The sequence below is a fragment of the Lentinus tigrinus genome, assembly GCF_003813185.1.
Source record: "Lentinus tigrinus ALCF2SS1-7 unplaced genomic scaffold L226scaffold_40, whole genome shotgun sequence".
In the NCBI taxonomy this organism is placed as follows: Eukaryota; Fungi; Basidiomycota; class Agaricomycetes; order Polyporales; family Polyporaceae; genus Lentinus; species Lentinus tigrinus.
Genome location: NW_027137949.1, coordinates 176,680 through 199,268, shown reverse-complemented (window position 1 = coordinate 199,268; position 22,589 = coordinate 176,680). Strand labels below are relative to the sequence as shown.

The window sequence follows — 22,589 nt, the reverse complement described above, 5'->3', positions numbered from 1 at the left end:
GGAAGGCACACCAACGCGCAAGATCTCATCGGCGACGCACCACCCGTCGCTGATCCGTTTCTCTCAACGTCCTGGGCGACCGAAGCCAATTCGCCTAAGCAGAAACAGCCTGATGCTGGATGAGCCAGGCGTTCGAGCAGCTCGGGCGAGGGTGGCACGCCAGACAGCGGCGGTGTTTGTGAAAGAGCGAGGCAACGGTAGCCTGTCTGACAATGCGGGCGAATTCCACCCAACAGAGATGGCGATGGCGGAGATGGACTTCACTCGTTGGGAGGATCCTTCGTACGAGCTGGCTGCCGAGGAGGTTCGCTTGTTCTTGGATTGCATGAACCGTTCGGTGCTCGCATGCGCACATGGCATTGTGCTGTGGACGACTCCATCGGGAAGCCTAGGCGAAGTCGCGCATCGGCTGCAAACGGACCCGGCAAGCTTCCTTGCAAATGTGAGTAGCGATATCGAGGCGTATGACGAGTGGGAATATTAACGCTATCAACATCAGCTACAGGTCGAAGGACACAGCCACTTCGCAGAACTACTGAACTCACGGCGTGAAGGCATCGCGCGGCACATCATCTTCATACACCTCGAACATCGTCACTGGACAGTGCACTTCCACAACGTTGCCGTGACCCCACGCACAATAACCTCCTGGAACTCGCTCCAGACCCCGTGGAATGCGATTCTGACCTTGGAGGAGCAGAACATGATTGCCACCGCGCTGCATACGGTGTACACGGAGGGCGTGCCCGGAGCTGAAACGAACGAGGTAAGCATCGATGGGAGCAATCTGCCTCAGGCCAATGGGCTGAACACAGCGTTCACAGAATCTTGACCCCTTCCTACGGCCGACAACAGAGATATGCCATGAAGTTCCGACAGGGTTGCAGAGCGACGGTACATCGTGCGGGTTTTGGTCGCTGCTCTTTGCGTGGGGCCTCCTCCTGGACTTTGATATCACGCAGGAGAAGATCACCCTCATGGACGTGGACGATCTGAAGATGATATTCGAAGAGCTGTGGAAGTCGTATGTAACAGATGAGGGTGGCCTGCTTACAGAGGTCGTTCGCGAAGTTTTCGAACCGTTTGGAGCGAAAGTCAATTGGGATTCTCTACCGGAACTGGTGAGCACTGTATGACCGCATTGAGGTGGTGAAAGAGCCCTGACCGACATGTCCCTGCCAGTTTGCACCAAGACCGTTAGACCAGCAGGCCAAAACGCCATCGGCTATTACCGCGGGTACCGGGTCCAAAGACAGCGGTCAGTCTGCGCCGTCTGGCGAACGAGCTGGACCGATACCTGGGAATGTGAATGCGACACCGTCGCTGAATAGTGCCCGGCCCTCCGACGAGTCTGGGCCTTCACCTGTGCGCCAGACACATCGACTCATCGAGCCGTCCATCATGACCCGTGCTGACATGCACCAGAAACTGGCCATGGTCCTGAAGACACCACCGAAGAAGGGATGGCTGGTCGGGAAAGAGAACTTCGACACCTGGGCAATCGAAGTCATGTGCACCTCGAAAGGGTTGACGAAGTACATGATGGACTCGCTGTTGACGGGAGTTCTGACCGACCTCCGAGGAGGGTTGTGGGATACGGCGTTTGGGCGAGAACCTAACGAGTTGCGTCCTAACATGGACAGAGTCTACGTGACGCCGCAAAACACGGCTGGTTTGCTTTACCGCGCCCCAAGAGTGAAATCCGCCGATGTCGAAGCCCATGGTTTGCCCCCCCCGAAGAGCCATACCTGGGGGTTCTGGTATCGTCTGGTATGTGCCTGAGTCCAATTGCGATACCACGCTAAAGCATCAGCACATGTCATAGGATATCTTCCGGATGCACCTGCTGGTCATACCGGTGTTCTGGGAGAACGTCAATCACTGGATAACGGCAGTGGTCGACTTCGAACAGAAAACGATCAGCATCTACGACAGTCTGGCCGATGCACGTCGCATCAAGGCCTTCTATGGGGTGCGTGAAAGCTCTGCGTTTGGAACGGTGCCATGGGAGGGACGTAATACTGACTAATGCTGGCACAGAGAGTGTTAAAGCTCTTGGAATGGGAGTACCGAGCGCGGTATCAACGGGACCTACTGGCAGACGGATGGTCACCTTACTCATCAGAAAAAGTGGTGCGTGTGAACCGCCAAGCCTGTGGGATAGACCAAGGGAGATACCGAACTGACGAATGGACATTTCTGGCTTCAGCGACCGGTGCCGCAACAAGGGAACACGAAGAACTGTGGTATCTATGCCATCAAATTCATCTTGGAGACCTTGTGCGGTCGAACACCCACAAGTGACACGCTCACATTCACCGCGCAGCATGCTGAAAAGCTACGGGATGCGCTAATACTTCGTCTGGTAGCCCTGCTGCCTGGAGACCAATTGTCAGATGCGCAAGAAGGCAGGGGGACTGTGGGAAACGAGATGGTGGATCATACATCGGTAAGGCGGGAACCAGGATGTTCATGTCCAGAATGCTTAAAAGAGGTTATCCGACAGGGGGGGGCGGTAGGGTCACCGGCGGGTGGAATGAGTGCACCCAATGCTACGTCGATGACAGAGCTGCAGGGTGTTGCTACGCGCACCGAGTTGACGTCGTCAAGTGTGCCAGTGACCGGCTTGGCAAACACAACCGTCCCACTGCAACTTCCTCGCCCGGAATGGCCTCGCGAGGAATCGTCTGTGCCACCTCAATGTCCTGGCCGCGATTCGCCTGCCGCAGCATCACCTTGGGCAGTACCGGCTGGGAGGGAATCAAGTGGAGGAGAATCACATGGCGCAGAATCGCCTTGCGCGAAATCGCCTGGCGGAGACTCTGGTCGAGCAGAAGCTGGCAATGTGGAAACCGCGACCGGCACAGAATCGCCTTGCGCGAAATCGCCTGGCGGAGACTCAGGTCGGGCAGAAGCTGGCAATGTGGAAACCGCGACCGGCACGGCGGTGGAGTCCGATGTGAATGGGCACACGGTATGTCATGCCTGTTCAAGGAGAAACGGGTTCAGGCACTGAATCTGTTGTAGCAGAATGCGCTCGAACGAACGTCTCCTTATGGTGCTGGAGCACAAAGCGCAGGGTCAGGCATGGCCACGGGAGTCGTATGGATATCACAAACAACATTCGCCGAGGGGGCAAATGAACAAGCCGCGGGACATCCTGCGCAACCGGAGTCCATCTCAATAGGCAGTCGCAGCGGGAAACCACGTTCTCGAGCCCCACGCGCTGAGGTTCCAACGTCAGAGCGCCGTCGCTCATCAAGGCTGAGCGGGGTGGACATCGGAGAGACGCCAGAGCTGCCACCATCGCGTCGAGCACGGGCGAAGCCTGAAAGTACAGTGGCCCATGGAGAGACGGGCGCTGGCGTGGTGTCACAAACGACGAACTCCTCAGAAAGGTAAATGTGCAACGTACGAATAATCACTGATGCTGACGCGAACATAGGTCGAAAATCGGCCTGCGTAGGACGGATGGCCCTGCGGTCGGCGATTGGTGCATGGTAGTGGCCAAGAGGCCTCTCGTGAAGGGGTGCCCGTGGCGGGCTTATCCGGCGGAGTGCGTGGAGGTCGATGTGGAGGAGAAGGAAGCCGTGCTGCAGCCGTCTGAGTCGGTGTTGTGGCTGGACCATAATCGAGCCAACTGCGCACCTTTTGAGGTGGCCCGACTGCGCGCGAAGTTGGGCGCAAAGCAGAAGTTCACCTTTGAGGAGATCCGGGCGATGTCGGTGGAATATGTGCCAGGGCAAGAGGTAAGTGGGCGAATGTCAAACATTGATGAATGACCACTGACAGTGATGCGCCTGCAGATGGCGAGGCTGGTGTGGCCCGCAGACTTATGTCACGACGCTGTGGCGCGCAGATATGCAGCTCCGCACTCTGTTCGGAGACGGGAGCTTCGGGCACATCTGGAGCGCACGCTGCCTCTGTTGACTGAAGTGCTCGGAGGGAATGCTGATGCCGAGCCGGTGTACGCAGCGTTGGTGCACGAGTGCATGGAGGCACATGGATACGACGACGAGGGTGTCGAGCTGTCACCCGGCTCTTCTTGATCGCCAAAAGTTCGCGGACGAGATTTCTATGTGCACCACGTTTCCGATCCTGACAGCTTGTCAGGGGAGCCCAGGCGGATACTGGATGCGGCCGATGAAGCACTGTGTGTCGAAATGGCCGAGAGGCTCGGCCGTCTCCAGCCGATCCGGGGGATCGATACCTGGCGTGGTCTGAAGACATCAGAGGCGGGTATGGTGTACCTGACGTATGCAGCTTTGGGATTCTACACGGGGATACCGGTGAAGGAGATGGCGAAGGCGGTTGCAACCAAACGGGTCTTCCGGCCCGAGGGGCCCCATGAGCGAGCATGGGGGCCCTATCGCAATGGCTGGCATTTCAACATGGCGGCGAGTCACCGGGTTATAGTGCCTGATATTGGAGTACCAGGTCCAATCATGCGGTCGGACGGGTAGGGGCCAGAGGCGACAAGGGGACTATACTGTGTATCGTGTACATATACACAATCGGGACGCGGGAGATATTAGAGAGATGATGTTCGTAACATAGCGTGGAGTATACTTACGACGAGTGCGAGGACCCGAGCCGTCCTTGGGTAATGGAGTTGTTGCTCGGCGAAATGAGACCGTCAGACTTGAAGACGTTCGGACATGATTTATACAGTACGAATGGAGGGGTTTAAGACAAAATGCGATGTGCTTGCCTGTTGCGAGGTCGGAAAGTGGGACAGGGGTAGCACAATCGGTGAAATGTGTGTCTGTGAGCGTGCTTATTGCCGCAATCTATTATAGAATGTGGCTAGAATACATTGGGGAGAAAGGAATGGGGTGCGATGCAAGTGATGGTGAGCGTGCAGGAGCAGGGCAAATGATGTCCCACATGTGATTGAACGTACTTACATGCATGGGATCGACGGGAGCGCTGGAGCGGTGGCGGGTGAGGAAGGCATGGGCGCCCGTGCCGCAGCTGCGAGAGCGCCGAAAGGGCAGGTGTGAGCGCGCAACACGGCGGGCTATGTCGGGAGGGCGAGCGTGGTGTCGGAATGGGTCGGGATGTAGAGTGGCCTAGCGCCGAGGCTAGCGAGGACTGTTAGCGAGGGGGAGCGCCGGCTGAGTATGGGGCACAAGAAGTGAACTCATGAAGATGATAAGGACTAGGTGGTATTTTTGCCAAGGTGTGGTAGGGTGGTAGAGGTGGTGTGCGAAGTTTGAGAAGGAACGGTGGGGTAGTGATCGAGATTCTTCAAACGGCGGACCGGGGCCTGAAAACACGAAGGAGAGCCGCAGGCGCAATGACAGTGTCCCAATTGCAGCGGGCGCTATACCATTTTGCATCGTTATTTGGCTTGCAATGTGCAGCACCGTCTCAGTTCAGAGCAAAACCGAGGTTAAATTCACCTAGCATCAGCATGTCTTCTTCGACGTTACAGAAGACCACACAGCTCACCGACACAACAAGACAACGGTTCTGTAGAAGGACAAGTTACATCACACGCGCACATAGACTTCTCCGTCTACTGCTCAGCGAAGAATCGCTTCCACCTGCTCCCGCACGCCACCTTCCCACTCATCCCAGCACAAGGACAAACAAATCGAATCCCGCCCCGGGAGGCCGCCAACAGGATCACCCGCTCGTCCAGCCCTTCCCATCTCAGCAAGCTCATCCGGAAGCGCCCACGCCCACGTCTTCCTCCCCTCAACTTTGAACCCCATCCTCCGCGCCAACCCGAGCGACGGCGCGTTGTCCGGATGCGCCTGCCACTGCACGCGACGGAAGCCGATCCCAGGCGGCGACTGGCTCGGCAGCTGCAGCAGGTAGCGCAAGAGCACGCCGACCATGTGCTTCGCGACGTGCGTGCCGCGGAACTCGGGGAACACGACGACATATCCGATCTCCGTCACGAGGTTCGCCACGGATGTGTCGAAAGTCGTCAGGAGGCCCGCGAGGCTCCCGCCCCACTCGGGATGCTCTGCATCTGGCCGCGTCTTGTCGATGACCGCGAAGAGGACGACGTGGGGGTCCCGCCGGATGAAGCGTTCGAAGAAGGACAGCGTTTCCTCGAGCGTGCCGAAGATGAAGGGGTAGTAGCGGAAGATCTCCCTCTTGCGGTCGCCGACGTGTCGCCAGTACGTCTCCGCGTGGACGGAGGGGATGAAAGGGACCAGCTTGACGCGGTCGCTCTGAAGCGTCTCCTCGTGTAGAGGATAGGCGAAGTTGATGTCGTAGGGAGTGGGGCCGTAGAGCTCGGCCTCGGGAAGAACGACACTGGCACCGAAATGAAGAGCGGGAGTAGACGGAGGTTGGTAGTCGTTGATCCAAGACATGTTGACGGTATGGAAGACAGTACGCGTCAAATATATCAGTCAACTTGGGGTTTTAAGGGATGCGTTCGTCGATGGCCCTTGGCTGCCTGTGACTAGTAAGTAGTACTGCTAGTACTGACTCCGAGTGTTTGAGACGATCGGAGCGCGCACCACCCGGCTACGTGGGAGATGACCTGACAACGTTTGGTAAGCAAACATACCCGTATCAGATCTCTCAGTTGATGACTGACGATGGACCATGCTCGACGAGCGAGTGGGCCTGATGGCAAGACGCTGGAGGTCGAGTCAATGCTCAGTACCGACGTGACTGACGCGTGACGTCACGGGTGACTCTACGCGTCGCGGACGCGTGTCCCGCCAAATTCCAATGACATGAACCTCAACTCCTGTGAGTATAAATATGATTCCAGTGCCATCTTCTATGTCGTTTGCTATCAATGATGTGACGGCATGTGCGCATGTCCTCTGTAGGGAGCAACTCGGCTTCTCTGTCGCGTGAGGCACTGTCTTGTGATTTCGACGCGCCGAGTTGTCCTGGGTGCGAAGTTTTGGTGATGCTGAGAATAGGCAAGAGCAGATACATGAGTAGAAGTACGAGTAAGTCTATTTCTGTCGAATATTGTTTCATGGATGCCGTGACAATGGCATAACATGCTCGGGGCATCCTCGCGAGGCGTCTGACGCTGAGGTAGACCGCCGTGACTCTTCGCGGATCCCTGTTCTCTACACTCACGATCAGCTAATTGAATGAAAGCAGGTGGGATCATTCGTAGCACGTACCAGTGCAGTCGGTTGTCGGACCAATCGAGATCCCCGACTCGTGGGTGTGCAGACGAGATCATGTGCGCTCAGCAGGAGCGCAAGACGAGCACATACAGCCCCGCGGTGCACCGTGAGGGACCGCCGGTGCCTCCGTGAGGACCGACAGCCTGCCTTTGGCCGTTATTCCGGGGAGAACGCCTTCGCAGAACGCTCTGAATGGAGACACTGTCTTCTGTGTCAAGAACCGCTCCCGGTCCCCGTCGACGTAGGCCACTCGGAAGCGGACGTGCGAAGGGATGTTCAACATCTTGCGGTCCAGCTGAGCCCACGACGCGAGCTCCCCTGGGGACTTCGGGAGTGCGAAACACCAATAATGGGGCGGCATGAAGAACGAGAACCGCACCTCCCGGACGCACGTCGGGAAGTCCGCATCCATGAACAGCTGGAAGTGCTCGAGCATCTCGGTCGCATGATCCTTCAGGCAGAAACTGAACTCGACAGTCTCCAGCGGGAATCGAGCAAGCTTGAGGTCCTTGAAAGCTGGTGAGACGTCAGTTGAGGTCCGTCAGCGCGATAGCTGGTTCTGTGTGCTTACCCCGGCCCTCGGGATATTCCGCCCGCAGCTCGTCCATCGGGGTAGGGAAATACGGCCCAAGTTGGAGGTGCCGTAGAGACGGCAACTTAACGAGTAGTGCGCCAACCCTAGCCGGGCTGTAGTACTCATGGACCATGCGAAGGCGCAGCGAAGTGATCGTCTTGGCCATCGTGGAGTTGTGGTGAAGCATGGCAGATATCATCTCCCAGGGGACGTTGTGGATGGATAGAGTGTCGACCTCCAGGTCGAGGGGAATAAGCCCGGAGGAACTATACAGGTACCAAGGATCATCCGAGCGTCCCCTCTCCACCCAATATCTATACTTCAACGTGACGCGTGGAATGGAAGGAAAGAGACTGAGGATGTGGTGGAACACAGCGCTGGTCGCCTCAGAACTGCTGAGACAGAACGATTCAAGAGGTCCCATACGCCGCGTAGGCGGTGACGATGCAACCCCATGGTCGTCCAGCAGGTGGAGGCGGTCACCAAGCTCTAGGTTTCGGAGATAGGGGAGGCAGGAGAGGATGGACAGGAGAGTAGACAGCTGGAGTTGCTTGCACCAACAGAGCTCCAGCGTGCGAATGTATTGTGCGATGTGCGGTGACGCGGATATGAAAGAGGCGAGGTCGTCGAGATGCAGTGAGTCGGGGTCGTGCCAGTGGTTGGAGTATGTGAGGACGTCAAAGAGGCAACGCTGGCTCTTCGGAGTCCACGCCTTGCAGACGAGCGAGCAGTTCTTCAGTGAGCTGGTATCGCCGGACAGTTCGTCCAAGATGAGGTCCCATATCTCGACTGGAATTGTCGGGGTCGCATCCTCCATCGCTGTGACCTCGCTGTAAGCTAGAGCTTCGAGAGAAAACTAGAGGAAGCACGTACCAACGCGAATGATCTCTCCCGATACCTGGTCGTCCATAGTTCCCCTTACACTTCAGTCCGGATCTCTACGAGCTAGGTCAGCAGCCAAGTAGACTGGCTTTATGCGTTGTCGCGCACCAGGCTGAGCAGACGTGTCGCGAGCCTGGGTCTTCACACGAGCTTGGGGCGTGAGGAGGTACGGAGGATCAGAGACGAGGTGAGGGCTGAGTACTGAGTGCGTGCTGTCCTGAGATGGTAAGGAACGGATCGTTCTGTTATCTTCCCATGATCACCATCATGGTCGGCAACGAAGACTACATACGTACAGTGATTCGTTCAGGTTCTGACCTCAGTTCGAGTTCCGGTACTGATTTTGATGTATCACGCGTGCGACTGCGGCGTATTTACAACTTGCATGGCGCTTTGTGCTATGGGCGTTTGTCAAGTTGTTGAAGAGATAAAACACACGGGAAGAGAGATCCCGGCGAAGGTATGAGGGTAACGACCAGCCCAGCGTTATCCGATTCCCAGCTATGAGTCGCCGGCGCCGGGGCGGCAGTATGATCCCGCTTCGCCGATACTCAAGCGACGAGTCGCACCATGCAGGAGAGACTAGAAGGAGTGTGTCATAGAGTACGAGCGAGCCCCGCGTGTGTAACCAGCATGTTAGTGAATCCTATTCATTCGTCGTTTAGAAGGGGCATCAGACTCACCTGTGGTTTTAATCACTGATGCGCGAGGCTCAGGATAAGTATAACAATAAGTGAGGGGGATCGTAGCTGGGATCGGAACCGAGTTTGCTCGAGAGTCTGGCCAAGCTGCGAAGGACACTCGGACCATAAACTTGAACGCTTACTCCGAGATTATTGCCCGCCCGGCGAAGCGCAAGCCGAGCACGCGCAGCTGCGAGATGCACTGGGAGAGACCGGGGCACCACCCAGGACTGACAGTCTGCCTGTGGCCGTGACGCCCGGGAGAGCCGCGTCGAAGAATGCCTGCACCACGGACACCTCTTGCCAGTCTAGCGCCTGCGTCCGGGGATCCCTAGCGTTCGAAATGCAAAAGCGGATGCGCGACGGAGTGTGCAGCATCCTGCGGTCCAGCAGAGTCCACGCTTCGCGGTCCGCCTCGGACTTTGGCGGTGCGGCACACCATGGGATGGATTCGAAGAACGAGAAACGAAGCTCGCGAGCCGACGCCGGGAGGTCCGCTTGCACGAGAAGTGCGAGGTGCACGGCCATTTCGGCCGCATTTGTCGTCAAAAGGAAACTGTACTCCGCGGACTCTAGCTGGTGGCATTGTGAAAGACGAAGATCCTGGAAAGCTGGTGGTAGGTCAGCGCGAAATCATCATGAGGCGGAGTCTGTGCGCACCCTGGCCATGGGAATACTCCATCCACAGTTGCGACGAGCCAAGATGAGTTGGATACGGCCCAATATGGACGTGTCGTAGAGACGACATCTGGACCAGCAGCTCGCCGACAACTCTCGGCGAGTAGTACTCGAACACCATGCTCAGACGCAGAGAGGTGATGTTTTTGGCAATCGTCGAGTTGTGGCGGAGGAGGGTGGAGATCGTGTCCCAGCGCAGGTTGTAGATGTACAGTGCGTCGACGGTCAAGCTAAGGGAGGAGAGCTCGGACGAGTCGTACATGGTCCAGTTGTCGCTCCTGGTGTTTGAGGACCACAATCCACTGCTCAACTTGATGTGAGCGATGAAGGGAAAGAGACCCAGAATGTGATGAAATACGGCGCTGGTCGCGTTGCAATCGATGAAAGAGAACACTTTGAGGGGGCCCATGAGCTGCTGAGGAGGCGACAATGATTGTGTACCTCCGCTGTCACCCTGCTCATCGAATATGTCTACCTGGTCAAACTTCAAGTCGCGGAGATTGCGGAGGCAGGATAGGATAGACAGCAGAGAACTGAATGGAAAATTAGTGCAGCGATTTAGGTCTAGGGTGTGTATGTGCTGTGCGATGTGCGGCGACGTGGATATGAAAGAGACAAGGTCATCAGGAGGGGGTGCGACTCCACTCTTTCTGCGATCGGAGTAGGAAAGAGTGTCGAAGAGACGACACTGGCTTCTATGCGTCCACGCATTACAAATGAGTGAACAGCTCTTCAGCGAGTCCGTGTCATCTCGTAGATATTCGGTTATGACGTCCCAGAGCTCGACCGGAAGGTCAAACCGCTTCATAGTCTCGGTCTCTGTCTAACGAAATTCAGCTCAGAGTCACAGAGAAGTCGGGGGCTAGTACATACCATTGGCAGGGCAGGTGCCATCTGCTCCGCTTGTACGCATTGATAAGAAGACATTAGCCAAAGTGTCTCGAATACGCGAGGTGATACAGCCTAAGCAGTGTGACTGAGTCCGCGGCGTTTCGGAGCTTCTTCGCTAATATGTGACAACACCAGGTGACACCCGTCACAGGACCAGAACTAGAGTCTGGCCCGCCTACAGACGCTTGTCCTCCTCCTCCACAACCTCTGATCCCACCATAAGGCGCATACTATTACTCATGCGAGGTTAATGGTTGCTATGACTAGCCCACCAACCAAACGAATCAAACTCGAACTTGAAAGTAGTCCGCCACCAGAGCTTCAGTCTGGGGATATTACTGAACTTGAAGACTCTGATGCGGAACACTGCAGTATTTGTTTACAGCCTTACGCCGACAGGACCATGATCCCGACATGCTCACACGAGTTCTGCTTCGAGTGTCTCCTCATCTGGACAGGTGAATGCTTTCTTCTCGCGCCTGCACACTGCGAACTGACTGGGGAGCTGATGCAGAACAGTCTCGCAGATGTCCGCTATGTTCTCAGGACGTAGGGAAGTACCTCATGCACCACATCCGCTCGAAATATGACTATCAGAAGCACTACTTGCCCCCTCTACGCACGTCCCCTCAACCGGAAAGTCCTGCCGTGATACAGGCAAATGCTCGCCAGAGAGTTGCACGGCGACGAGAAATCCTCTGGGGACAACGTCGACGGAGAGAGCTGGAGGAGGCTGATGAGCTGGAGCGGGCGATCGAGAAGCGGAGATGGGTGTACAGGCATCGGCTTTACGCGAAGGTGTGTTTCTTATTTTCACTCGGATTGTTTCCACAAGCTTCCCAAAAGGCTTTCGGTGCGGCAACAAGCATTCGGAGGGTTCCGCGATTGCTCCGCGTCAAGATGCGTGTACGCCCATCAGCTAGACCTAACATTACACTTGGTCCAGCACGTAGCATCCAATCCATACACGCGTTATCGACCTTTCCCGACTCCAGCCCAATTCGCCGCTTCCCAAGATAGCATATCTCGAGCCACCGTGTTCATCCGCCGTGAATTGAGAGTATGGTCCGAATTGGACGTCGAGGTTTGTGAAGGACGGGTCGACTTTTGAAGACCCATGAGCTAACCTCACGGCGTGCACGCTTAGTTCTTGACAACGTTCATGGTGTCACTCATGAAATCTCTGGATATCCGCTCTGAACCAGCCGTCCGGCTCCTATCTGAGTTCCTGGACATGGATGCCGAGGGCGGGCATGAACGCGCGAACGCGGAGCATTTCGCACATGGTGAGCTTCTTCCATTTTCGGTCACTCTCCGTGGTTCCGTCTCTATTGTTTGTGTTGGCAACTGTGAGAGAATGCCGTTCATGAGCTGTCCGTCTCGGCTATATGTTCTTGCCCGCGACGTGGTCCCCCTTACTTCTCAATGTTCGACAAGCTCCGGTCACTTCACTGCAGTTTGCACCCAATCATGTTATTCGCTGCTCTCCGGACTTACGGACACCCGTTACCAGCCAAGCTCGTGTGCCATCGTGCTTCAGCGTCTGTTGCATGTTCTAGCCACTGACCACGTTTCATCTGTGTACAGAACTGTATTGCTACCTTCGCTCGCCCTATCGTGACCTATCAGCTTACGACAAAAATGTTCAGGTGAGATACTCGTGCCCTGCTCTAGGCCCCATAGCGGCGGTATTCATGGCAAACAATAGTACGATGCACCGCCCAATGTTCCAATGCCGAACGCTCCTCAGCGGGTCAGCAGACGGTGGTACTCAGGCTCTCGGTCCCGGTCCCGTTCGCGAACACGCTCTCGAGACGATTCTGCAAGACATTCTCCGTCTCCCCGACGTCGACCGCACCCAAGATCGCAATCTCCCGCCTCGCGAGACAGTGCCCCGCCCGTGCGCTCTCTCCGCGAAGAAACAAAGAATCTCCGAGCTCGAGATGAAGATCGGCACGAACATCGTTTCGGACGCAGCCAGCGACCCCGGTCGCATTCGACAGACAGCGTAACATCGGGTCTATTACCCGATCATCGCACCGCACAGCCCAGCCATGCTACAGGACGAGGTGGTTCAAATGGCACCGACGATAGATGCGATAGGAAGGGGAAGCAGCGCGCCGAAGACGTTAATGCGGACAATTCACCCACCCCGTCCTCACGCCAGGCCGATGCTATCGCCCTCGGTGGCGGTGATGATGCCGGCAGACATACCACCGCGCGGGGCAGCTCGGTCCCCCGTTTTGAAGACAATGATGCCGTGTTATCGACGCCTCCTCGCACTGCAGGTGTCTCCACTGCAAGTGCCACCGACGTTGCGGAGGCGTCGGCCTCGGGACCGGCTCCCAGGCAGGCAAAGCAGCCCATCCGTATCCGCCGTAATGCATGGCAGACGATGCAGCAGCACCTTGCCGGAGGAAGCAGAGAACTACGCCCGATCGGACAGAGAGAGGGCGGGTCGGGACCGGAGCCTGTACCATCGTCCCAGTCACAAGCCCCAGCTGCCCCAGCGTCTGTCTCTGGCGACCAAGCCCTGCGCCCTGAGGATGTCGATGCACCTCCATCCGACGACACCGTGCCGTCGCTACTCCTACGGCTGTCGGACCCTGTTTCGTCAACCGCTGCTTACTCCCGGGCTGTCGTTAACCCCGGGGGGCCAGGCTCACGCCGAGACACCCTATCAGCACTCAAGGCAAGCAAGAGCACTTCTACTGCTGCGACGGTCGTACGCACGCAAGCACGACCTGACAGGCCGTCTTCGTCAGAGGATCCTCCCGCCGCTTCTCGCCGCACGTCAGACACACAGCATTCCGGAACCGCCGGACGCCACTCCAGCGAGAAGCACCACTCAGCGGGCACGAGCGTCGCTGGGGGATCGGCGGCAGGCAGCGACATGTCCATCTCCATCTCCTCGGCATCGCATCCTGCAGGTAAGCAGCCGCAGCGGTTGTGCCAGGCCAGCCCGATCTTTCTTGCGATTACTCGTATGCTAATTGCGGTTACGTGCCCCCACGGTCGACAGGACAAGGAAAAGGAAGCGGTGCCATACCCGCTGATCCACGTTTCCTGCTCATGCAGAAGCTGGAGCTCGAGAAGCGATCTTTGGCCGGGACCGTTCCCACTCCCACCGCTGAGAACTTGGAGGCTCAATTGTCTTCGTCGTCGTCGTCAGCCCCTGCCCTGACTCATCCCCGCGATGGCCCTGGCGAATCTCAGGCTGGGGTGTCGTCCGCTGGCACGCGTGCTGGTGCCGGTGCTGGCACTCGCGACACGCCTGCAGACCTTAACGTCGTGGCTGCGGAGTCTGAGCTTGAGCTAGATGCCGGGCGGCGAGAGGCTCAGCTGCGTAGCCAGGCACAACTCCGTGTCAGGCTCGCTGCCGCAAAGCGGGCAGCATTCAAGTTGCAGGGTGCCTCTGCCGTGGAATCGGGTGCAGGCAATGGTACTGGACATGGACCCGGAAACAGGACCGGAGATGGGGCCGATACCGCGGCTGGGGACTCGTCTCCGTCTCATCTTGAAGGCCTCATGTCGCAGGAGAGGCTGTTGAAGAACAGGCTCAAGTCGCGGAAGGCGTGACAAATGTATGTTGTAGTATCCAGAACGCAGTTTTTGCCGGCCGTGGGTTGTGGCGAATCATCTGTCGTGTAGAACAACACTAGGCGAACGATTGTTCACACCGGGAGGTTCGGGGCCGGGGTAGAGGAGGTACTACAATTGCTGCTTAGTGTTCTGTACGCTACTTAATTCGAGCAGAGATTAACTACTTTTCCTCTGTGGTTCGTACGCTACAGTAGACGGAGAGCCGTTGTTAGTGACAGTGGGACAGATGATGCAGATGACAAGGTGCTGGACGCGTACTGTAGTGTGGGCTGGTGCCTGTGCGGCGAATATATGGGGTGTACAGTATGTATGAGGGTGTGAGTGTGTATGGGAACGGGAAGTCTCGGGGGTTTGCGAGAAAGGGAAGAGAGATGATGGATGGTCAGTGGGGTGTACTATGAACCATCGATGAGAGGAGGTAAGGTACGGATACGCGGTGCGAGCGCATGGATGCGGTTAAACGAACGAAAGCGGGATTATACGCGTGTGTAGGCCGTATGGTAGTACGGTAGCGGAGCAAAGAGCGATATTAAGCATATTAAGCGGGGCACCGTGCGTACGTGTAAACGAGCGAGAGAGCATTCCAGAATCTGATTAGGGAGCGGGTACAGTGCGCTATACTGCGTAAGTGTGTGAACGTGGCAGAGTTCGTGAAAAGACGTCAGAGTCAACTCGAGCGAAATGATCGTGGGTGGGTGAGAGCGCTGCCGTTATCGCAGCAGAGAGCGAGGCAGAGAGAGAGAAATATACACAACGCGCGGGCGGACGCAGGCTCCGCGGCGCATGCCTGCCGGGTTTTCGGCGGGCAGTATTAGCGAGTGGTTAGCAGTAGTGTGGTGGACTAGCGAGCAGGCGGTTCGTCGGCGGAGTCGTGGAATCCGGGTCGTGCAGGGTGCTCTGGCGGTGCACGGCCTGCCGTAGATCGTACGGGGTCGAAACGCGAACGCGTGCGGGGGATAGGAGATTCCGGGCTGCGCATCGGCGGGGCCGTGTGCGACATGGGAATGACACTCGAGAGGCTCGGGAGCGGCTCTGGCCGAAACGGTGACGTCGGCGAGCTGCCAAACGGGGGCGCAACACCGTGCGGGAGCGCGGGCGGGGAGCGGCGGCGGGAGAACGGAGAGAATGCGGGATCGTCCCACTGTGGCTGCGGCTGCAGCGTGAACGGCGGTGGAATGTTGAGCACGGGGCGGGGCGCAGAGAAGTCGACGTTCGGGGGCGGGAGTGTCCGTCGCGGTTCGTCGAAGGACCGCGGGCGTTGAGCGGACGTGCCTGCTTCGAGCGCGCTCAGCGACGCAAGGGACGGGTACGCGCCTGCGCTGAGAGGGCTGATGGGGCTCGACATGGGTCCTCCCCGAGAGCGCGGGACATTCGTCATAACCGGGGGAAGCGTCAGGGTCAGCTCGGGACCCTGCTCGCCCGCAGGTCTGCCTGGGCGAGGAGTGAGTCTATATAGCTCTGATGCCTCCAAGGATGCCGCCGACGTTGACGGTCGTGACGAGGAGAACGGCTGGGGGTGCGTCCTCCACGGTTGGTCCTCGAAGGTGGCGCGCCGGCTCGAGCCGGGGATACCGGGGCCCGCGAGCTGCGTCGGGGGCATCCCAGATCTCGCGTATTCCTCGGCAAGATAGGCATCTCGATGGGAAGAATGCGCGAACCGCTCTGAAGATGCGCTAGAAGGCGCGCTCGCGCCGCCGTACGCCATCTCTCCAACGCCGCCAGGGCCGCGCGAAAAGAAGCCCTCCGGACTCGCAGCTGGGAGACCGGTAAAGGTTGTGGGGCTCACGTCGCCTGAGGTGCCGGGCGGCGCATTCGTGAAGGGCCCAAACTGGGGCGGACGAGTGAGGGGAGCGGAGGTGGTAGACGCCTGGCCGCGGGGCCGACGTGCCTTCTGACGTTGGTTCTGTAGCGCGCGGTCAGCACGATCACTAGGTACGCGAAAGCAGGAGAATCATGCTTGCCTGGAACCAGATCTTGGCACGAGGAACAACGGAAAGGAGAAAGGATGAGCATCCGTCTGTGAACAAGGGAAGGACGACGTACCTGTACTTTGCGAGCACTCAGGCCTATTGACCGGCCGACCTCCTCGCGCATCTGCGTGGTGGGGAAGCGGGACTATGACGACGGGCGTTAGTGCGGGGCGAGAAGACGGGTTCGCGGAGATGGCCACGGGCGACGACGACGTACCTGCGCGAGCAGTGCATGGAGGACGGCTGCCTGGTGTGGCGTGGTCAACGTCCGTGTCCGTTTCTTCTTGGGTGGCGGGCCCTCGGGAGCACTCTCGGAAGGCGAGGGCTTGCTCGGGCCTCCTTCCATTTCCGTGTCTGCCATGTCGCCTTGTGAGGATGACCCCGAAGGGCTCGAGCGCTCGCGCTTCCTCCTGCGAGAGGAGGATTCGGGGTCTGACGCGTGTGTTGTGGCGGCGGCCGTGTCGGTGTCGATGCGGGATGAGGAGGTGGACGGGATGGGCTGTGAAGCGATGTGGCTGGAGGGGGAAGCTCCTCGGAGGGGTTGGGGGTCTGTAGGGAGCGTGCGTCTGGAGGGAGAACGTGAGGGCGTGCGGCGGAAGTCGCGGGACGTCCTGCGGAGTTGTTCGTCGGTAGGATTACTAGGAGCAGAAGATGGCGCGTCTGCAGCGTTGCGTGACATGTTCATAGAGACAAGGAGCGAGCGATTACAGTTGATATCGAGGCAGCAGGTGCGATGCGTTAATTAGGGGCGTCGAGAATTAAGAACCAGATTGAGTATACGGCGTCGAAGGGGGTTCAAGCCTCCGGCGGAGCAATGATACACACAGACCCAGAGAGCTTCAGCACATCGGTTCGGGGGGAGGGAGGGGAGATGCCAGACCCGGAGATGGGATGGTCACGGACGAGAGGAAAGGGAAGGAGAGCAAGGAGCCCCCGGACGCGTGGAAATAACCTGGAGACCGAGCGAGCATGATGAGCGGCTACGCGCTGCGACGAAATAGAGCCGAAACCGAAACTTATCGACGCGATCGAGCGAGAATTATTGCCACAACCCTGGGGAAACTTTGAAGCCGTTGCGCAATGGAGGGAGACTAGTCCCGAAACAGCACTCTGACGCCGGTGCCAAGGGACGTCGTTGCATCCTGGGATTCTGACGCGGGAACACCAGGCGCAGGTCCGGGAGGTGCACTCGCAGTCTAGAGCTTGTTACCAGGGAGGGCCAGCGATGTCCGGCGTCCCGGCTGACGCTAATGTGTTCGGATAGCTACCCGCGTTGCGACGGCATTACGGCCATGATGGCGCGCACGACCTCGCACGCGCGGGCCCGCGACCGATGCGTACGCGCGCGACCTCGCGCACACCGAGCTCGCGCCCCTCGCGCGCGAGTGGTTTTCGACGGGGAGGGGGCGATCGGCGGGGCGAGTGCCTTTCTGGGCAGTGTTGATGCGCGGCGAGATAGGATCGGCCCCGGCGCCTGGCGCTGCTGCGCGCGTCTGCGACGTCGCTGGCAACCGCGTCGAGGGCGGATCCCAGGTCCAGCAGCCAGGGACACTGAATGGGTGGCCGTTGCCGATCGTCATCAGCAGTGACAAGGCAACCAACCGGACGCGGGCTGCCGACGCCTCGTGCTCGCATGCTTCGAGGACACTCTCCGTGTGCCCGTCGCAACCCCGCCCCTCTCCCACCACAATTAATACTTCCAGCATCCTCCACAGCAACAGTCAATCGATCGCAATGAAGGCAGCAATTTTGAACGCAATTATCCGTCGTCTGCAGCTGCACGGCGTGTTGCGACCGCTGCCATTTTAGCACTCGGTCCCCGGCTCGCCTCCTCGTCGATCAGCATCGTTTCTCCTGGGCACCGACCCACGCCTGCCTAGTGTGGTCGACGCTGACGACCGCTGACAGCCGTGGATACCGCTGCGTCTGCGAGGAAGCTCAGGACTCCGACTCGGAAATACCTGCGGGCTTGTCTCAACCAGTTCCGGTGGAGGGCCCTCGTCGTCATCTTCGCTTCGAACACGAGGTCGCGGTTAGGACATATGGAGGCTGAGCCCGAGGTCGACCGGGTGTATGTGTCCATTGCAATTTGATGCCAGGCGCGGCCCTGATCGCAGTCGTGCCCCAAACTTGAACATCTGGCGGGCCCCGCATTGCAGCGAGGGAGCCGTCACGACGCGGACGACGCCGTAGCGGGCGGGCAGCGGCCTTTCGAAAACACGGTAACGCAGCATGCTTCTGAGCTCAAGTGATTGCACCCGGACGGCGCGAAGAAGGTGGGAACAGCAGCGATCATGACAACTGCAAGCTCAGGCGCGCGCCTTTGCCTCGGGCTCACCGAATAGACAGGTCCGGGCCATAGCGATGGCACTGGCAGGGCTTGCGGTCTGCAGCCGTGACGTGAGCACGGACGAGAACGAGCATACGAATCTTCATTTGCAGATTGGAGTTGTACTGTGCGCCCGCGCGTGGGACCATGGGAATCCCGGGATGCGCTGCGGCGTTCTTCATAAAACCTAGTGCAGGTCCCAGGCTAGTTTGCAGCGTGAGATGGGATGCAAGGAAGGATACACTGCGTTCTGTGCAATGTGGAAACCTGGAGGACAATCGATGAGCAAGGCACAGAACAACACCATGGCCTCATTGTAGTCCCGAACGTCCCCACACCGAGGGAAGCACGAACGCAGCCGGTGATTAACCGGCCAAGATCCCTCCCTCGTCGTGCAAGCGCAGTGCTGCTGTCGAAGAGCGTCGAGCGATGAATCACGGGTGTGGCAATTCATTGCTGCCGTCAAGCGGCGAACTGGGGTCAGGCTTCGGGATCAGCTTCTCTGACTCAGCACCCTGCGGGTTAATGGAGGTTAATTGCGGTTCATTATGGATAATAGCTCTGGGAGCGCCTCCGAAGAGGAGCCAAGTATGGATGGATGAGATGGCATCGTCACTAAGGACGGGCGTATGTATCACCGGGATGTCCGTAGAATGAATCGCTGGGCATGCTTACCTATCAAGGCCATCGAGGGTCGATATCATGATATCGTCACCGCTCGCGTCCGAATCTTGGCTTGTCTTTCCGCCTCCATATCCCAATCGTCCACGGTCACTGCGGATCCATTCTCCGTCGGGTGCGATCAGCGGACAGGGTGGGTGCTACGGGACGCCGCACACGTCGCTGACGGTGCCATTAGTGGTCGCATTACGTCCATCCTGGCAACGAGGGAGAGGAGGATGCCGCTGGGCCAGGAAGACGCACCAGGGCCGATATGCGCGCAGACGGCTCCCACAGGCAGCTTAGGCGGGGCGAGGATGACAACAGGGCGTCGAGCCTCGACGCACGGCCCACACAGCATCCGGTCGAAGGCCGAGAAGACGAGGCGGAGGACGAGCACGTAGCAACCACAGAAGCAGCTTAGCCCCCCTTAGCCAGCCCCTGTCACGCATCACACCTTCCCACCGCACACCCAGGTTCACGTGATCGCCGCGCTTGTCACACCGTCACAAACGCGTCGCGCGACCCTGGTAATTCGCCGCTTGGTTCCCTTCCGCTACCGCCATCTCCGACGTCCGGCTCTGTCCAGCCTTAACCACCGCGCAGGTTTGCACAGACAACAGCCATGGCCATGGCGTCGATCACACAACCGCTGTACAGCCTCCCGACGAACCCTGCCGTGAAGTGGCTTGCCACGCAGGAGCGGAATCTCAACCGCGAACTGCCGTATCCCGATGCGGCCGCGGAGACGCCAGAGGAATACGTCTCCCGGACCTACCTACAATTTCTATGGTTACCACAGGTGAGCCGTCACGCCCGCCTCGTGTCTTTCTGATTTTTTCTTCGTATCCCTCTTTTGTCGTGGTTTACACTGTTCTCGATCAGCTGTGCGCGGTACGCGTCCGATTTGCTCGCATTGGCGTGCCACGAGCCTGCGCCGTGGAGGTATATAATCCACACCAAGAGCGCATAAGGCCTGCTCGAGGCCTGCAGCGCCCCCGGGCTCCCGGCCTGCGTGTAGACGCATGAGCTGCTGGACGACCACGATGTGGGGTGCTCGGGGATGCGCTTCCCGGGCACCCTACATGCGTCGCATCGCCTCTTGAACGTGGTGGTACCTCTCTATCTCTCCATCTGTCCTCGGAATCTTTTGCGCGCTGAATGCTTTCAGTCACGGTGACTGAATGCACAGGCACTCGTATGGCGTTATGCTTGGAGCCACATGAACACGTGTCGTGATTGGGCTAAGTATGTGGCTTACGCAGAAGTGCATTCTCTGTCCTTGTGGAAGACTACTACTCTTCTGGGGCGACGCCTAATGACCCGAGGGCCTGTCTTGGCCCTCATATCGCCTACACGTGTAGAGCACAGTTATGCGGTGGCGTACATGGATGATTCCGTTCCTTTGGCAAGGGCCCTACTATCCTTCTTCGATTCTCCAACGGATGGATTGCAAAAAACACTGGAATTATCAAGATAGTGACTTCTTGTCGTCATATCACTTTTCACCGATGAAGGCGATACCAACTTACTCATAAACCCCCTTCTGAGCCTACATGCCGTGGGCTTCTAACATGGGCCTATTGTCCTGTCCGCTTTCACTCCATATCCTGCAGGGCGTGGCTGATCATCTGGCAGAAGCTAGCGGACTGAATTACTGAGACGTCCGTGAGACATGTTGAGCACGGCATCGCTCATGTGGATACAGGCTCCGAGTTGGCTAAAGCGGTTAGTCACGCAGAAGCGAGACCTCCTCCTCGCCCGCCTCGCCCGCGGTCCCGCACTGCATCGATACGACATGCTCTGCGCCCCGCAGCACTTCATTAAGAGCCCGTTCGAGTGTAATGCATCCCGGACGTCGGCGCCTTTTGAGCGCGGCAGCAGCGCACCTGTCCCGCTCGCTCTGTCGCTTTACAGCATCAGCGCTTCCCGCCTATTGCTTCGTCATAGTCAATCTTAACTGCGGTGATATGCACGCGAGCGTGCATGTCCTTGCGCATGCCATTCGTGGCCTGCTCACTCCTCACACTTCATTCTGTGTTATTTCCGCCGCTCCCCTGCCCCTTGCGATTAATAGCTCCGCTCATATGACTCTCTGGAGCCTCCATTATTGCCATATCGCTCCGCGGACGTCCGCACAGCATGTACAGAACGCTGACCGCTCTACTCCCAGTCAATAATGCCGCTGCATATCCTGATACCTGCCCTAATGCGCGTGTCGGCAACCGCAACCACGGTATCGATATCGCCTTCCCCGGCTGAAGCGTCAACCTCCTTGCCGGCCGCCCATCCATTACACTCCCTCCTCAAGTCCATTCTGCTGACAAGCCGTGCCGCCTCGCAGAAGTACCACACCCGCGTCCGCCGGCTACTGCTTGAAGAGAACGAGCCGGCAGACTCGGAAGAAGAATACATGTGGTACGCCTACCACAAGGACAAGGTCGGTCCCGACGACCACGACCCAAAGCAAGAGCACGACCAGAGCCAGGAGGCAGAGTATGATGCGCAGGAGCGCCTCAAAAACGCGTGGCTCGAGAAGTTCGAGCGGAGAGAGTGAGTGGCGGCTTCGGGGGCCCATGTGTTTTCCCCGATCTGTCTATGCGTGCGCCCGTGCTCACACGCCGCCTCCCGTGCCATCAATCTTGCAGGGTCCAGATCCAGATCCTCCTGCATTTCCTGCTGCTCTCTCTCCCGGGAGAACGCGCTGCGCCGTCAGGCGAGGCGGCGACCCAGCCGCAGTCGTTGCCGCCCTCGCTCTCGCCGTCGAAGCCGAAGAAACGGAAGCGCAGGGAACGAGAGCCTGAACGGGAGCCGCCGTCGCCGCCGCTCGAGGAGCGGCTCGAGAGCTACATGGACAAGATGGCGATGTGGCAGCTTATGCAGTCTGTGGACAGCTCGCTGGATCGCAGCCAGGTCACAAAGCCTGGTAAGGGCAAGGAAAAGGTGAAAGACGACCGGGACTGGATGCAGGCATTCTGCGAAGACGTCGTCGAGCCCCTGTACGTCTCTGCGTCTTCACCACATTGGCACTCCGAGTGCAGCCCCCAGGCTGACATAGAACGGCCATAGGTTCAAGGCGAAGCTCCCGGAGCTGTGCACTCTCTTTAGGTCCAAGCTCTTTCCAGATGCAGGTGACACAGACACGGACTCTCTCCTACTCTCGCCTCCTCTTTCCCCCAAGCCAGCCGCCAAGCGCATCAA

At 58.3% G+C, this 22,589-nt stretch overlaps 7 protein-coding genes across 7 annotated transcripts; 2 read left to right on the top strand and 5 right to left on the bottom strand.

The window, feature by feature from the left end:
* Nucleotides 1–5,389: 5,389 nt before the first annotated feature.
* L226DRAFT_539188 (acyl-CoA N-acyltransferase) lies at nt 5,390–6,584 on the bottom strand. Its single transcript, XM_067681638.1, has 2 exons — nt 6,563–6,584; nt 5,390–6,505 (listed from the first exon to the last, which is right to left on the bottom strand). Exon 2 carries the CDS (start codon nt 6,330–6,332, stop codon nt 5,529–5,531), a length of 804 nt encoding a protein of 267 aa, XP_067530721.1. The 5' UTR covers nt 6,333–6,505; nt 6,563–6,584; the 3' UTR covers nt 5,390–5,528.
* A 313-nt stretch (nt 6,585–6,897) lies between these two features.
* Nucleotides 6,898–8,966, bottom strand: L226DRAFT_616381 (uncharacterized protein). Its single transcript, XM_067686900.1, has 6 exons — nt 8,871–8,966; nt 8,683–8,816; nt 8,566–8,630; nt 7,690–8,511; nt 7,113–7,634; nt 6,898–7,055 (listed from the first exon to the last, which is right to left on the bottom strand). Exons 3-5 carry the CDS (start codon nt 8,600–8,602, stop codon nt 7,171–7,173), a joined length of 1,323 nt encoding a protein of 440 aa, XP_067530720.1. The 5' UTR covers nt 8,603–8,630; nt 8,683–8,816; nt 8,871–8,966; the 3' UTR covers nt 6,898–7,055; nt 7,113–7,170.
* A 123-nt stretch (nt 8,967–9,089) lies between these two features.
* Nucleotides 9,090–10,453, bottom strand: L226DRAFT_539185 (uncharacterized protein). Its single transcript, XM_067681637.1, has 3 exons — nt 9,918–10,453; nt 9,258–9,868; nt 9,090–9,191 (listed from the first exon to the last, which is right to left on the bottom strand). Exons 1-2 carry the CDS (start codon nt 10,342–10,344, stop codon nt 9,408–9,410), a joined length of 888 nt encoding a protein of 295 aa, XP_067530719.1. The 5' UTR covers nt 10,345–10,453; the 3' UTR covers nt 9,090–9,191; nt 9,258–9,407.
* A 632-nt stretch (nt 10,454–11,085) lies between these two features.
* L226DRAFT_470621 (uncharacterized protein) lies at nt 11,086–12,838 on the top strand (the record flags this gene model as incomplete). Its single annotated transcript, XM_067676318.1, has 5 exons — nt 11,086–11,284; nt 11,341–11,624; nt 11,773–11,910; nt 11,974–12,112; nt 12,414–12,838. 5 exons carry the CDS (start codon nt 11,086–11,088, stop codon nt 12,836–12,838), a joined length of 1,185 nt encoding a protein of 394 aa, XP_067530718.1.
* Nucleotides 12,839–15,270: 2,432 nt separating this feature from the next.
* L226DRAFT_526165 (uncharacterized protein) lies at nt 15,271–17,078 on the bottom strand (the record flags this gene model as incomplete). Its single annotated transcript, XM_067679035.1, has 3 exons — nt 15,271–16,332; nt 16,473–16,544; nt 16,617–17,078. The coding sequence occupies 3 exons, from the start codon at nt 17,076–17,078 to the stop codon at nt 15,271–15,273; spliced, it is 1,596 nt and encodes a 531-aa protein (XP_067530717.1).
* A 317-nt stretch (nt 17,079–17,395) lies between these two features.
* Nucleotides 17,396–18,190, bottom strand: L226DRAFT_258291 (uncharacterized protein). Its single transcript, XM_067673341.1, has one exon. The coding sequence runs from the start codon at nt 18,103–18,105 to the stop codon at nt 17,647–17,649; it is 459 nt and encodes a 152-aa protein (XP_067530716.1). The 5' UTR covers nt 18,106–18,190; the 3' UTR covers nt 17,396–17,646.
* Nucleotides 18,191–20,019: 1,829 nt separating this feature from the next.
* Nucleotides 20,020–22,457, top strand: L226DRAFT_470750 (uncharacterized protein; the record flags this gene model as incomplete). Its single annotated transcript, XM_067676333.1, has 3 exons — nt 20,020–20,190; nt 21,562–21,941; nt 22,037–22,457. The coding sequence occupies 3 exons, from the start codon at nt 20,020–20,022 to the stop codon at nt 22,455–22,457; spliced, it is 972 nt and encodes a 323-aa protein (XP_067530715.1).
* Between the last annotated feature and the right edge of the window lie 132 nt (nt 22,458–22,589).

Bases quoted from the DNA above. Each gene is read 5' to 3' on its own strand.
- L226DRAFT_539188 (XM_067681638.1), bottom strand. From the start codon at position 6,332: ATGTCTTGGATCAACGACTACCAACCTCCGTCTACTCCCGCTCTTCAT.
- L226DRAFT_616381 (XM_067686900.1), bottom strand. From the start codon at position 8,602: ATGGACGACCAGGTATCGGGAGAGATCATTCGCGTTG. The intron at 8,512-8,565 runs GTACGTGCTTCC...GCGAGGTCACAG, and splicing joins GGGAGAGATCATTCGCGTTG to CGATGGAGGATGCGACCCCG. The intron at 7,635-7,689 runs GTAAGCACACAG...ACGTCTCACCAG, and splicing joins GGAATATCCCGAGGGCCGGG to CTTTCAAGGACCTCAAGCTT.
- L226DRAFT_539185 (XM_067681637.1), bottom strand. From the start codon at position 10,344: ATGGGCCCCCTCAAAGTGTTCTCTTTCATCGATTGCAACGCGACCAGC. The intron at 9,869-9,917 runs GTGCGCACAGAC...ACCTACCACCAG, and splicing joins GGAGTATTCCCATGGCCAGG to CTTTCCAGGATCTTCGTCTT.
- L226DRAFT_258291 (XM_067673341.1), bottom strand. From the start codon at position 18,105: ATGCTGGAAGTATTAATTGTGGTGGGAGAGGGGCGGGGTTGCGACGGG.